We start from the raw sequence: 15446 nt of genomic DNA on the forward strand, positions 1-15446 counted from the left end.
TGTAGTAAGGGACCAGCAGCAGAGTATTCGCTGATAGTTCTTGTACAGCTTCATTATTCTTGCAAAAGCAAGTTCTGGTTTTGTTCTTTAAACTTCTCATGGAGAAGGGAACTATTACAGTTTACCTTCCCCCCCTCCTTCTTTTTCCCCCTCCAAATGACTCCCTTTTTACTTATTTTCATTTTTTTTAAAGAAGGGACAAAAGCTCAGTAACAACATTTTCTGCTTTGGAAAAAAGCCTCTTGCATCACATAAAACGTGTTGTTACCTGCTTGGGAAAATGTCGTATGAAGTCAAGCACAAGTTAGTTTTATGCCACCCGTGCACTGAGAACAGTATAACAAGAGACAAGTATTTGCTTAAGCAACACAGAAAGGGCTACATGTGCTAGGAGACAGAGCACATAAGCAACCAGGATCCTGTTTTCATGCTTGTACCTGACCTGTTTTCAACCTCTCTAGACTTGTTTTCCCTTCAGCAGTTGTGTTAGCTAGGTTTTTGAACCTTTCAGCACAAGGACCATCTGTGAGTATGTTTTGGACAGCACAGGTTTAACAGGGTTGTGATCTAAGCTCAGTTGTCAAAACACCAATGTAGTACAAAATAAAGAGCCACCACTATGTTTGATTGCTTAGATGATTGATAAATTAACATTACAGTCTGTTACTCCATCTGCATTCTTGCATATGGTCCTTCATATACGGTACAGTTAATGAATCTACAGTACATGATTTTCTAAACACGCCCCGGGAGGGAATTGGTTATATGCCACTCTGCATAGGCAGAGTGCTGAAGTGTAGTCCTGACTGTGGCTCTTGGGTTTGTTATTCCTCATAAAAGGTCACAGATTAACTCCGAGGTGTTGAGCTCACTCCATATTTCAAGGTAGGAAACAGTGGGATGTTTACACCTAGCTTCAAGGTCCTCTGGTAACCTAGGTCTGAGGTCCAGTTTCATAACAAAAGTAACCTACTGAAATTCAGTATCAGTAAGAAGTGAATACCCTTCCACTTCAAACATTGAGAAGTTTGGTTTCATGTGAGTAGAACAATAAGAAAGTTTGAAACGGGACCTGCAAACAGGATGACTGAAGGAGTTTCCTGGGGCTTCCACCACAAGCTAGCCAGCACTTAGAGACAGCAGCTTCAGCCCCTTGACGACACCTTTTTACACCATAAAATTATTTCAGCTATAGTGTCATGAACTGTAGAGGGCTGAAATACATAACGCATGCACACTTGTTAACAAGTGATAGCACTCACATCCTGTCAGAGAGCAGGAGAGATCCCAGATGTTTAAAGTAATTTAAAAAAAAAAAATAGGCAACAACAGAATTCAGGAGTACACAGAAACTTCCATGATATTCTATTTAAGCCATTAATGACTGTTTCAAGACAACTGAACAAAAAGTCTTTACAAAAGAGGAAGCCTGCCTGACAGAAATAATTAAGAGCAAGGCAGTACTGCTTTATATGTCTGTTATGTTTTGGGTAATATTTGAATCTCATATTTAGGTATTATTAAAAACTCTGCATATATCTTCAAACTCCAAAAGTTTTGGATGTATAAATGCTCAGACCTTAAATTGCAAGTCCCTTTTTATTCTTCTCTTCTACACGTATATGAAAAAGGTGAAGATTAAAACATCAGAAACATTACACAATGTTCTATAAATTCATTCAGCAGGGTAAGTCACCTTTTTGAAGAAGCTCTAAAATGATTCATGTGCAAAGAAGAAAAAGCTTTGTGCTGGCCTTCCTTTCTCCAACTGTTCCTGTGAAATGCAGATGTATCGCTGTGCTTCAGAAATACACTTTATATCTAAAACCTGGTATTGTGAAATAAATCACAAGTCTCTAACCCTTTCAGATAAACTACTGTAAGTTGCACATTGAAGGGAATGGAATACAAAACAAAAATTATTTTAGCTATCCTCAAACTCTGTTGAAGTAGTAGAGGATTTATTGCAGTGATGTTGCCTCCTTTAGCTGATCCAAAATCAAACATAGGTCTCAACTCATACCCTTCCAACAGGCAAGGTGCTTGATGAATTACAGAGGCAATCCAAGGTGCTGTATCTACCACTGACTGCTGAGGTTGATTTCCCTTCTGAATGGGAGCAGCCGCTTTTCCTGGCCAACTCAGCTTTTTCATACCAACCACTCACTCTCTAGGACTATATTGCATAACACTACAAATTAGACACTCCTAAATAAAACCATGTGGCAAAATAGCTTAAATTTTGGCCACCTGCCAATACTATGTAGTTATTAAATCCAAAGTAGAACCAAAAGACCATATTTAAATAAAGATTTATTAGAAAAGTATTTGAAAAACATGGATACTTAAATGTTATGATGAGAATATTAAGTCCTTCAAAAATCAGGAGTCCTTGCTTCTTTATTACAGTCCTGGTATTTTACCAGAGGCATGCTAAATATATTATAAGTGAATTTATAAACAGCAGAAGGGGAACAAATAATTGCTTCATTCCAAAGAACATATATTTCCATAAACTTAGTTACTTGTTTTAGAGATCTATACAACTTCCTAGTAAGCAATACCATTTCTTGACAAGCATACTACAGTATCAGGTAAACAAACCTTATACTTCCAGAACTATACTGTTCTACAGGTCAGGAAGGATATGTCTGTAAGATAAGGTAGATAAACAAACTAGCGTTCTGATTTTTTCCTTCTCTTTCACACTCCTCCACCATTTTTTCCCTCACCTGGAACTCATATATTGATCAAATCTGGAAAATAATAAATTAACCCGGTATGGAAAAAACTTATGAGTTCTAAAGTATAAGAATTATAAACTACTACTGAGATTACTTATCCTGCCTGTTTCACGATAACACTGTAAAACCTGCAATTTTCTTAAAAAAAAAAACAACCAACCAAACAACCAAACAACAACAACAAAAAAAAAGAAAACACAAAACAAACCACAACTGTGTCATGACAAACATTAGATTGTGGAATTATTGAAGAGTCCAGTGAAAGAAGGTTTAATAAAGAGATAAAAATATTTTTACTAAGGTACATCTTGTAAAGCACAGGTCTCCTGTTGAATCAGTTAGACTTCTGTTACCAAATTCAACAAGAATACAATTGAGTTTTGCCTGGGGGGAAATAAAAAGTTACATTGCTTTTGAGGCTAATATGCAAGTTATGTAACACATGCGCAAAAGAGGAATTTTAACATTTGACACAGGTGCAACTAATTCTGTACCTGCTTAGAGCATAGAAGTCGAACATATGCATGTTTTGCTGCTTGTATCTGTGCAAGATGTCCTCTGAGAACCGATACACTTTTGTAAACAAAGCACTCCTGAAAATGTCTTTCTAAAAGTATTTGCTAGAAATCATCAGACTGGCTCAACTACCTATGTTAAAAGACTGAATTAGCATCTTTCCTATTCATTGACAATACCTTCCTCCCCTGGCCTTTTTTTGGTTTGCTATTAACAGTATCTCAGATCTCTCTCTCTGCTTTGGACACTAGATACACAGTAAAAAAAAAAAAAAAGAAAAAAAAAAGGCAAAAGCAATTTATATTGCTGAGTCTTTGGCTCCTTGACAAACATTGTTGCTCCAAGTCTGTTCTGTCAATAGATCACCAGCAATCTGTCATTTGGGTCCCTGAAATGTTGTCATCACCACTGATCAAAAGCCAAGCAGCTCCTCACTGGATATTTTTAGAGGGGAGACCATGCTGAGAGTCTCAGACAGAGCGATCCATCAGCGATGTCAGCCTGAGTACTCCAATGGGCCGAGCAATGTCGTAGAGGAAACCCCTGCTCCCTCTCACCAGCCAGTTCTGGTACGAGTAAATATATATAAGGATTTCACACACAAACAGGAAAATCAGGTTCTTTGAAGTGACTTTGCCCAGCAGGCTTTCCAATGAAATGACACCAGCGTGTTCAGGAGGTCAGAGATGCCAGACCTCAAAAATCCAAGATGTCCTAAAAGTAGGTCAAGTCTATATGGCACTTAGCTGGCATTAAGCATCACGTATAGCATATTCCTCAAATACTAAAGTTGCACTTGCTAAAATTAAAAAAAAAAAAAAAACAAAAAACACCTTATTTTGGAAGTCAGACTGAATTGCTTTACTTAATCTAACTGTGCAAAGTTTTAGCCATTCTAAGCTAAATTGAAGCCATAAATCATGATCAACATCTAGAATTTTGGTTTTACCACTCAAAACCAGGTGTCTTCTCTGCTCGGTTTAAGTCTTTTTATACTAATACACATGAAATAGAAGAAATACCTATTACTTACTACCAAAAATTCACACCTCTTCAAACAGACTGGGGAAAAAAAAAAAAAAAAGACAGCAAGACCTATACATGCACTGTACCTCCTAGACTTATAGAGACAGAAGAGTAAGAATTACAAAGCTGATTAATCTTGGCTACTTTTCATTAAAAGGTATTTACAGAGAGGGAACATTTAAGACAACTGATCGCAACTCAACCTCAAAAAGGCAAAGATGAGATGTAAAGGTTAACTTTTACACCATACCTTTCCATTTCATCCACATAAAGTAACTGCTGCACAGACCTATGCTACTTAAGGTGACACAGAATACAAGAAAATGTTTGTTCCTCTCTGAAAGGAGGAGTATTATCCGTCCTTTGAGTGCTCGTTGTGACAGTCAGCATCGAGAATTAAGTGTGCAGGATCCCAGTGGAAACACAAAGGGGCTAACAAACTTCCCTAATTTGAACAGAAATGCATGCTTTGGAATTTGTTTTTATTGAAAAAAAACATGTAATGACACATATTAAAAAGACTTATTTACCTAAGAGTATTAAACAATTGCTTAACAGAATAGTGCCTGAGGCTTCTCAGATATACTATGGCTTCTGTTCAATGCTCCCATTTATATGAAAAAGATTCCTTGGTATCATGACTCTAACACCAGTTCTTAAAACTTGTGATTCTAAATTTACCCTTTGATTAGACATGCATGTTCCTAATTAAACTCAACCTGTCCATCCTTCTTTGAAGAGATTAAAGTCAGAGTCCCCCAACACCCTTGAGGCTTTGTGCGATACTTTACTTGTTCTTGGTAAAGACAATAGAAGTCAGAAGTGGAAAATAAGTGCAATAAGCTGCCAAGCTTGTCAGAAACACTTTCAACCAGAAATACGTACTTGTGAACCTATAAAATCTTTAGGGGACCATCACAGTTATACAGGAGAAAAAGAGGAAAGGGTGTTGCGCAATCTCATACGCATTCAACTATAGGATGCGGTATGTCATCAGCAAAATAAAAGCATGTGTAGTAGTTAATCCTTAATGAGGTCTGTGCCAGATTACAAACGCTATTTTTCCCACAGCGAAACAAACTTTACCTTCTGAAAATCACGTAGACATAGCTGAGAAGCATTTGGGAATTAACTTGGTGATCTCTAAGCAGGACTTCCAACTCTGTTACTCAAAATCCTTCTGTTGGGCATTAATGCTATGAACGTGGTTCAATGACAGAAATAAACAAAACAGAAGCCAGCTGTCTTCTGTTGTTCTAATTGTAATGATAATTTTGAGAATGCATTAGGCCTTCTATATTATTGACAGTTACAAAGAAGAGATGTGCTATCATGCTTCCAAGTTTTTCCCTGTACCACCAGATGACACACATCAGCACTGCAGTGGAAATCCACATATAAAGTCACATTGTCACATTATTCTTGTAACTCAAGCTTCAAAACCATTTGCAGTAAGAATAGAAGGAATTATGCGATTCATCAATTACTGTCAACCTCCTTCATTAAAGCACAAACTTTTTTAAAATTCCCAAAGCTTTTTTGTTCTATTCACTGCATTTCTAAGCACTCTAGGTCAGACAAGGTTAGGCACTGAACTGAAGGTTCAGCTTACCATCGTGTGGTGATCAAGGATACAGGTACTTCATCAGAAATGTTCAGAAAGTGTCAAATATCACTACTCATATTGTTAAAATTTGTCAAAATGCTCATAGACTGACCTAGATTTTGATTTGTAAGAATTCACTAGATTATCCACTCTGTATCTAGCATCTACACCGTTTAGGAGCCCAACTCCCACTTTCCGTGAGAATTCGGCTTCTAGATCTCACAGAATCTCACTCTCAGAGGTATCACGCCATTGAGAAATGAGATGATGCCATTAGGCATGTTCAAAAGCTGTCCTCAAGTTGAGTTGTTGTAAGAAATATAAGTGAGAAAGAGATGGTGTTAGGAATGCCTGCAGGTATCTGCTTATTTAAAGAACTCAATTTCTCTAAAAATTCTGGCATACAAGAGAACAACAAGGTTTGCCCAGGGCTTGGACTTTCCATGTCTAACCTTGAACCATTTCCATTGTTGAAAACCTTTAAGCTGTTGTCTCCTTAGATAACCCATTCTCTGACCTAGCCTTCTGCCTTCTCACTCTGCTTTTCACTGAATATGAACCTCTATATCCAATGCCATGCCATTTTTCATGCCAAAATTGAGCGTGAAAAGACTTTTGCCTTCCCATATGCCAAACAGGTAAAGCAACAGTTAACCTCTTGGCAAGAAGAATGATTATTTTTAAACAAGCAAATTTGACTGGGACAACAACAACCTGCTTTCAAAGAAACCCGATTACTACCCAGCCAAGTACAACATTAGCAGAAAATACCAGAATGGCAGGACTTGATTCATATAATTGTGTATGTCATCTTCAGAGAAGTCAGACTCTTCACACAGAGAAATCTAAAATAATGTAAAAATTTAAAAAAATAAAACAACCCACCTGTAGATCAGTTAGCACACCAGAAACACACACACTCACGAGTTTCAATATTTTGGTGGAAAACTATAAACAAAAATTGTAAGGTTCACATGTTCTGTTTTCAACATCTAGTGCATATTTTCTCGCCTTTCAGATACCCAGCTTCAAAAATTGTAGATGTACTCTCTTGGGAAGCAGGAATTAAAATACAATACATACCTTGAAATTCATTGTATGAAGGGAGCCTGGAGTTACCTCCGAGACCTTTGCCAGTCACCCTTCCAATCCACTTGCTGGTTGTGATAGAAGGCATATAACTTTACAGGATGCAAATTACAAGGTTTAATAATTCTAGTGGTGCTAAAAGGTACAGCAATTTTCTACCACCACACTGAAACTTATTTCTAATTAATTCCTCAAAATCTTTGTAATTTAAAAGAAATTAATCCTATATAAATGAATATGTAAGAGTTAAGTCTCATCCAGTGGGTTTAAAACAATTAAGAACCCCATCCAAATTCCTATTTACGCTACCTGCCTAATTTAATTTGGCTCCCTTCAAAAAGTCAGCCTTAAAGGGATATTTTGGTGTTACTTAATTGAACAATGATTGACTATGTTAGGACAGAAGAATGTACCTATGGCTGAAAAAAGAATATGTTTACATTACACTAAACAGACAAATTTAAGTTTTACTGTCAGTTTCCAAAAGTAATTTTCCTGACCAAAAGGATATTGCTGTACTGTGAAGATTTTTGGGAGCTGAAGAAATCAACTGCAAACTTGGCAAGAAGAGAAAGAAGGGGGGGGTAAAGGGGGGAATGTAGAAGAAACAGGGGAAAAATGCAAAATCTTCCCCTAGAGAACCTTTTATGACAAGCCCCTTTGGCTCTCAGATGTTCTTGATTTTGGATGTTACTACTCAAAGTGGAGTCTGCATATTTGTGGCTTCCCAAAATCAATGAAAACAAATGGAAAATAATGGTTTCTTTTACAGTAGAACTATTATGGCTAATGCAATAAACCATAATAAAATGTAACATCAAACATGGTTATTTCATATATGAATTAAAAAAAGCTACCACCTTTTTGGTAGGTCTGAGAAGTACAAAGTTTTAAAGTTTCATTAGAAGCCTGGGTTTTTTTCCAGAAATGTCAATAAAATAGGCAGTGGCCAAAAGGACAAGCTCTTCCATGCTTTATGTCTCTTGAAGCTATTGCTTATTAGTATAATTGAATTTTGTAAAGTAGAATAGGCAGATTAAGAGCCAGTAGGATGCACTGGAAGTTAGCATGCCAAGAGCAATTTAAACAAATATTAAATACTTGCTCTTATAGATAATGAGATGTTTCTCCATTTCTTAGTTTTACTCTAAACTGGCAACTAATACAAATAATACTAATAAAAAAATTTATCTATTAACATGGCTATCAGTTTACATATAAACAGATGCAATATTTCCTCTTCAATTTTATTGAACTTAAATTTTGTCCAGCATACTGCCGGAGAATCTGGTCAGGCAATCTGCTTTTACAACCCATTCATGACACCAAGTTAGCACATCCCAAGGGGATAGAAGAAATTGTTTCAATGTGTCATGCTGCATTCAGACTTCTTTTCAAGTGAGCCTAACTACAGAAGAGCCATTAGCCAAAGGGTCATGTGGTTCTGCGCTGCCTGAGCAGAGGATTGCATACCTGTCTTGCATGGAGACTTCCTACTGACGTAAGAGAAGTAACTTTTCCCATCGTGCCCCCCCCCCCAAAAAAAAAAGAAAAAAAAGGTCAGAAAAATAATGTTTTTGTAGGTGTAATGACTTATGTCAGGAAAAAATCAATCTCTTATTTAGAAGCAAATGTGTTTTAGTCCTATTTGAGAGTCATTCTGTGATTTAAAAAATAAATGCACCATATTTAAAACTGCTGCCTCCATTAAGGTTTATTGTTTACTTGTATGTTATTAATAATTAGACTACTAAATTTAATATTGTGCAGTTAAATAAGCATCCAAAACTCATCCTGTAATAAGATCTTACTGAGACCTTCAAAGGGGAGAAACAATCAATTTCATTTTTGTCAAACCTCAGCTGTAACTTGAAATATCAAGCTCTTCATGACTTACAAGCACAATCAATAAGCATCAAAACCACAGGTCCTTATTTAAGTAAAGAGTATTGTAATAAAGTATTTTCCTTATCTCGCTGATACTCCTGAAAACAGTTGCTTCTAGGAATTGTTGAAATGTATGTTTGAAATCCTAACAAAGATATCCTGGAAATTCCACAAGTGATAAGCTCTAAAAATTGTATCACACTGAACCATGAAATAGAAAATGTATCTGAAATTTAGTGCAAAATTTAATACTCATGAGTTCTGCTGATTCTGTTACCTGCTCCATTTACAGCCCTACCTAAAAATGCATTTCTTAAAACCCTTAAAATAAGCTGCTGCGGCACTTCCTTTGTAGCATAAGTTGATTTTACACGTGTCTTGAGAAACAAATACTTAACACCGAACCACAGCCATTAAATTGATACCATCCATCAGCAAAGTAAATTATGCAAAACAGAATTATGCAAACACCTTTTTTTTTTTAGTTGCTACTATTTCCGTTTTGTGCGGCTGTCTGCCAGAGTTCATTATGTGAGGATGAAATTATTTTAGTAGCATTATTCAAAAAAACACAGCAAAAGTCACAAGCTTGTGTCACTGATGAGCTATTTATTGCTTTTAACGTCCGTTAAGGTACCTGACAAACAGAACTCGAGCACGGTAGCTGGAGTTCCCTCCCAAAAGCATCTTTCTGGCAATCCGCAAAAAGTCATGCAACTGACATTCAGAAATAAATACTTTGCTTGCTACCAGCAGCTCTGAGGGGTATTTCCTTTGGTACGTACACACAACATAGTCCTCCCTTTTTTTTTTTCCAAGCCTCTCTTACATAACAGACTGCAAAAACCATCTCTGAACAACGTGATCAAGATGCGATCTCCTCTTTCGGTACTACAACATTCAACATAATCACATTCAACACAGTCCCGAGCCATTAATCAACTTCTTACTAATGAGGATGATCTATCGCAAGTTCTCTGCAGTTTTGCAGGATGCAGACCGATAGCCAGTCAAGGCTCCCAAAGGGTCAAGTCACTCACAGACTGAAAAGAGACAGCTTTACCAACTTGGCTCACAATTAGTCTTACAAGGCTATTTGATCATTGTAGAATGTCCGAGTTTTGCTCATATAGCACAGTCTTCCTAGGTGGTTTGGGTTTAGGGTTGGGACTCCTCCCCAGATAACCTGTGTAAAGGTACATAGGCTCACAGAACCCCTAAAGCCACTGGAGTCTCAGAGGCCCACAAGTTTGATGTGCAGCAGCTTTCCCTGGAGACCGGCACCTAACTCCCTCATGCCATGTCATTTATACACTGACCAATTAACTGGACTGTTTGAGAAATATCAACCCAGCCTATGTGAGTTAGACTATCAGTTCATTTTTTAAGACAGGATGAATACATCCTTAAATACAGGATGACGAAGATATTTCTCCCTCTCTTGATTTTGCAAAAGCCCACAACAGACTTACATAAACTCCATATAATTCTGGGTAGTCCTCTCGCTGTCTTGAGGTACGTAAGTCTTGACGTTCCCTATGGAGAGGTTTGCTACGAACCACAGCTCGGGCCGATTCACTGTTTTCCCTTTACATACGGACTACCTATACAGACTGTGAAAATAAACCTGCAGTGTGAAGTTTCTACTTTATCTTGTTATTGCCAATAAAATGGCATACGTGTTTTAAGGGGCACGAGTATCAGTTACTACAGCCGACAAAGTTAACAGCTGGGTGTTTAATAAAGGGGCTTATTCATTTCTAAATATTTTTCTGCAAGTTTTGGATATTTTACTATAATGCATAGGGTTAATCACGACACCCTGAACCAGAACAAAGCATACCCTAACACTTAAAGTGTGAGAAAGAAAATGCCTCTGCACAAGATGCTGTATTCCAGTCTTTCATGGAATTCCAGTCTTTCATTTGCAGGGGAAATTTAACATGGTTTCTAAAACGATCCCTCTTCAGGGTTTTTTTTATTTTCTTCCAAGATCCCCAGCCAGACGAATTTGTGTATTACACGTACTGCCTGTGCTGCTGCACCTCCTCTGTGGCGACTGGATTCAGCTGAAGCTACGCTTTGACCGATCGATGCAAGCACATTACACACCAGAATAAGAGTAAGGTAAGGGTAAAGGGAAGAAAAGCATCTTTCCTTTCAGCCATTAAACATAGATCAACGAAACATCACAGTGCACATCCCGGCTCGCCCGCCCCCCCCCGCCCGCTCCTCGAGCGCAGGATTTCGCAGACGGTGGCTTCAAAGAAGAAACACACACCCCCCGCCGCACACACAGACACACAGACACACAGACAGACACGGAGGCAGCAGCAGCAGCCGCCGCTCGGAGCCGCCCCAGGGCCCGGGCCATCGCGCAGGGCCGGGCGCTGCCCCCGCCCGCGGCTCCCCCGGCCCCTTCTTCTTTCTCCTCCTCCTCTTTCTTCCTCCTCCTCCCCGGCCCACGACTTCACTGCCGTAACGAGCACATTAGTGCAGGGCGCCGGGAGACACGGTGCCGCGGATGCCCTACATAAGCAACGACTAACGTAGAAAGAAAGGGAGGAAGGGGGGGTGGGGGGGGAGGCGCGGGAGGAAGAAACAAGGGAAAATAACGCACTTTTTGTTACCTCTCCGCTGAAGGCACAACCCCAGCTCCCCGCAGCCCAGCCCAGCCCGGCTGCCTGGCCGAGGGGAGCGGTGCAGGAGCCCGCACCAAGAAGAAATATCACGCAAGCGGGAAGGGTGTGTGTGTGTGTGTGTGTGGCGGGCGGGGGGGGGGGGTGGATAACCTGGCACCATTACGGCGCCTGTCGTACTCACCGATCGGCGCCGATTCAGCCTCCTTTCTCCCAAACATATACCAAAACCCAACAGCAAATCCTCAGTCCGCTAGGCAAGGGTTGAAGGAGGGGGGGGGCGAGCGACGGCCCCGGGCTTCACCGCAAGGTCCTGACCTTGCCCAGCTGCAGCATCTTCGGCTTGCCGCCCCCCCCCCCCCCCGCCGCCGCCGCCGCGGGGCGGGCGTGTAGCGCCCGCGTCTCCCCGCGTCCGTGCGAACCCGCTGCTCCGGCTCCGAGCGGCTCCTCCCGCAGGACAACTGTCCGCCGGCTGCCGGGGCGAGGCGGGCTCCGCATCCACCGCCCCGCCGCTTCGGGCGAGGTGCGGGGCCGCTGCGGCGGCGGCGGCTTGGGGCAGGCTGTTCGGCGGCGGCCGCCGCCGTAGCGCAGCGCGCCTGACGGGCGCACCGGCCGCGGGATGTGGCCGAAGGAGAGACAGCCGCCGCCGCAGCATCTGCCGCTGCCTCCCCGGCTCCCTCCCTCCCTTCCCGCCCGCCCTGCCTCCCCGCCCGCCTCCGCCCCTCCCTCCCTCCGTCCCCTCCCCGGCAGGAGCGCGGCCGAGCAACCGGCGCCGGGCGGGGCCGGGCCGGGCCGGGCCGGCTCCCCCCCCGGCCTCGCACCGCACGGAGCCGCGGCCTCGCCGCAGAGGGGCGCGGCCCGGTGTGCGCCCGCTCCCGGGGATGGGGTCTCTGGCGTACCGGGGGCGGCGGGAACAGCCCCCCTCCACCACCCCCCCGTCAGTGACAGCGGCTGCCGCCGCCTCGGGTCGGGTGACTGGAACTTGCGGTCTGCCAGCCCGAACGGTAAAAGCAAGAGGGAAAGCGGGAGCCGCGTCCCCTGCTCGCTTCTCCCTCCCCGGCCTCGGGAAGCCGAGGTGGGGAAAAAAAAAAACCCTCTCCCGCCTCTTCGGAAGACTTCTTGCCGGCGACGAGGGTAAGGAATATGGAAGTCGCGTTGGCTCCCGCGCACGCTTAACCCTTTGCGGAGAAACTTGTGTAAAACGCAGCTGCCAGCACTCACCTGAAAGTTGCCATTCCATCGGTCCTCCTAACTCGCCGCGCGGAGTTTCGCCACCTGAGGGGGAAAAAAAACACCCGCTTTTCCAGCCGTCGCCTGAGGTGACCGCCGCTCGTTCCCGCTCTCGCAGCCAGCCCAGTGACCAGCCGAAAAGCCCCTTTACCCGGCCCGAGGCCCCGGGGCGACGCCCCCCCCCGGCTCCGCCACCCGCCTGCCTGCGCCCAGGGCCCGGACCCCCGCGAAGGGACGGACGGACGGACGGACGGCAGCCGATTCCCGGCACCCGCTTCCCGCCCACCTCCCCACACACCTCCCCGCGGGGGCCCTCAGCGCCCGGCCGGCCGCCTCCCCCTCAGGAAAAAAGCGCGGGTGCGAGCCCTGCCTTCGGGCGCCCCTCCGGTCGCCTCACCTGGCGCGTTTCCCGCTAGCGAACGGCCGCCGAGCTGACTGAAGAAATCATGGCAGGCGGGCGGTTTCGCAGCCTGCGGGGCTTCGTAAAAAAAAGGCGTCGGTCGGTTGCCGGCGGGCTGAGGCGGCTCGCTGGCGGTGAGGGGTGGCCGCCGCCGCCGGTCGCAGAGCGACTCGCTGCTGCCACCTCTCGCTTGGCCCTGATGGCAGCTTCCCCGAAGGCGGCGGGTGAGCGGGAACTTCACCTCAGGCAGGGCCGGGGCGGTCGCCTCACCCCGCCGCTTCGCCGCCGGAGGAGGAGGAGGAGGCCGGGGGCTGCGTCTCCCCTTCACCGCTGTCCTGCTGTGTCCAGCGCCGGAAAGGCTTACTTTCTACCCCCGGCCTCTCTTTTTTTTTTGGTTTAATTTCCCTACACAACTTGTCTTCGTTCTGCCTCTGCCGTTTACCTGGGGAAGGATTAAATGCCGGATTTTCTGCGCGCTGCCTCGAGGCCAGCTCATTTGTCGGGTGTCTCCAGCCTGGTGATAAGCACGCTCGTCGTCATCTACTCGAAGAGGCACCATAGGAACAGAAGAGAAAATTAGTGCTGAGAGGAGCCTACTTAAGCGATTCAAGAAGCTGTAACGGTAAATAGTTAAACAAATCTGTAGTAGTTAAGAGTTTGTCCATCCGAGTCTTTTCCGCGTCTAACGCAAGAAGCAAAAGTTGATTCCCCTGCCTTTGTCCAAACTTGTAACGGCGGTATCAGGCCTGCCCTGGCCATCTGAGGCTGGAAAAATCAGCAGCTGGAGGGCATAAAAGCTGCCTCCATAGTAGCCTAGCCCACTGTTTGATGACTTGACTTGATGATCTTAGAGGTCTTTTCCAAACTTAATGATTCTATTCTATTCTATACAGATTTTTGGAGACTATTTTGTTCTTACCCTGTTTCCCTCTTCAAAGTACACTACGATGGCACTTAGGGACATGGATTAGTGGTGGACTTGGCAGTGTTAGGTTTATGATTGGAGTTGATGATCTTCAGGGTCTTTTCCAACCTAAATGATTCTGATTGTATGATTAGGGCCCTTTGCAGGGAAGCAGACTGGTCTTCCAGTCTGAAACTCCTCATCAGACACGTAACCCAGCTCTCCCATTTCTTGACTGATGTTCTAACTTCCAAAGTATTGCAGAGTAAGGAGACACCCACCGGCTGCTACCCTTTCACAGGGCGAGAGAGAGAGGAAAGAAAAAAGCAACTCATCATCTGCATCTGGAGGAAGAATGTCATGTCTGTTAAGTGCAAGACATTGGGTTTGTGATTCCCAGCCTGAGATAGGCATCTAATTCTGGACTGAAAGTAGTGTATTACCCAGTAGATACCTAGAGTCACTATCTTACTGTTAAACCTCACAGTGTACTTGATAATAAAATTACTGAGTGTCATAGCATCCTAGATCCGCCACAGCATCATATGATCCACCTTCTGCAGCCCAACCTCTTCTCTTCTTTGGAGCTGAAAGGTCTTTCTGTCAATAAAGAGAGAGGAGACAGAAGGGCTAGAAACAGGCTGTGTCCTCCTTTCTTTCCCGCTGAAATGCAGCCATGTAATAGGGGCACTTCATGGCCCTGCACATTGTACGCATCTGGCCTAATTGTAAGCTGAGCAGAGTGTGCTAGCGAAGGATGCACCTAAGACACCCAATTCTCTCCACACTGTAAAGGTTACTCGGGTGCCTGTACTGATGTGTAAGTACTAGTCTGGCAGCTGTTGGCCTGGAAGTTAAATACAGTAGTGATAAAGGTATATAGCAATGAGGACCTTCTGTAGGGGAAGCGAGGGTTGGAGGCAGAAGGGTTTGGGAGGAATCTGGGAGGTGTCTGAAGACATCTGCTTTTCTCTCACAAAATTTCCTCCTTTGCTGTCACTATCTTGCATGACAGGGCATTCGTCTTAAGGCATCGCAGGATTCACAGAGACACTCCTTCTCCTGCTGCTTATCTCCCTTGATTCTCCCTGCATCACCTTTTCAATGTTCCCTGACACCAGGGGAGGTCAGAGAAGGGGCCAGGACTGAGCCCTGCTTATGGAGATGGAGAAGGAGTGGGACAAGGGAACTAAACCAGATCTCCAGAAATGGCTTTTTGCTCCCATTGCTGCTGTCTCGGAGGAAGCGTAAGGGAGAGCAGTGAGGGGTAAGAAGGTAAAAAGGAGTGGGACCGACTTCTGGAAGGGGTTGCCCTTCCAGGGACTGTCTGCCTACTTCTTTCTCAGTTACTAAGCCTCTTGTTCTGGCAAGCCAAAAGCATAGGTAGGTGGAGGCTGTTCACTTT

General features: G+C 43.9%; 1 protein-coding gene across 6 annotated transcripts in view; it reads right to left on the reverse strand.

Annotated features, from left to right (window-relative positions):
- CTNND2 (catenin delta 2) overlaps positions 1-13502 on the reverse strand; it is a 658470-nt gene extending 644968 nt beyond the window's left edge. For 5 of the 6 annotated variants that reach the window (XM_069808868.1, XM_069808866.1, XM_069808861.1 and 2 more), the window contains exon 1: positions 11692-12173. In XM_069808868.1, coding sequence (XP_069664969.1) covers positions 11692-11728 — 37 coding nt within the window. In that variant the 5' untranslated portion in view covers positions 11729-12173. Of the gene's footprint in view, positions 1-11691; positions 12174-12728; positions 12783-13134 lie in introns of those variants that run through there. The other variant, XM_069808867.1, reaches the window with a different exon arrangement.
- Between the last annotated feature and the right edge of the window lie 1944 nt (positions 13503-15446).

This window comes from Haliaeetus albicilla, chromosome 21 (assembly GCF_947461875.1).
Source record: "Haliaeetus albicilla chromosome 21, bHalAlb1.1, whole genome shotgun sequence".
Lineage (NCBI taxonomy): Eukaryota > Metazoa > Chordata > Aves > Accipitriformes > Accipitridae > Haliaeetus > Haliaeetus albicilla.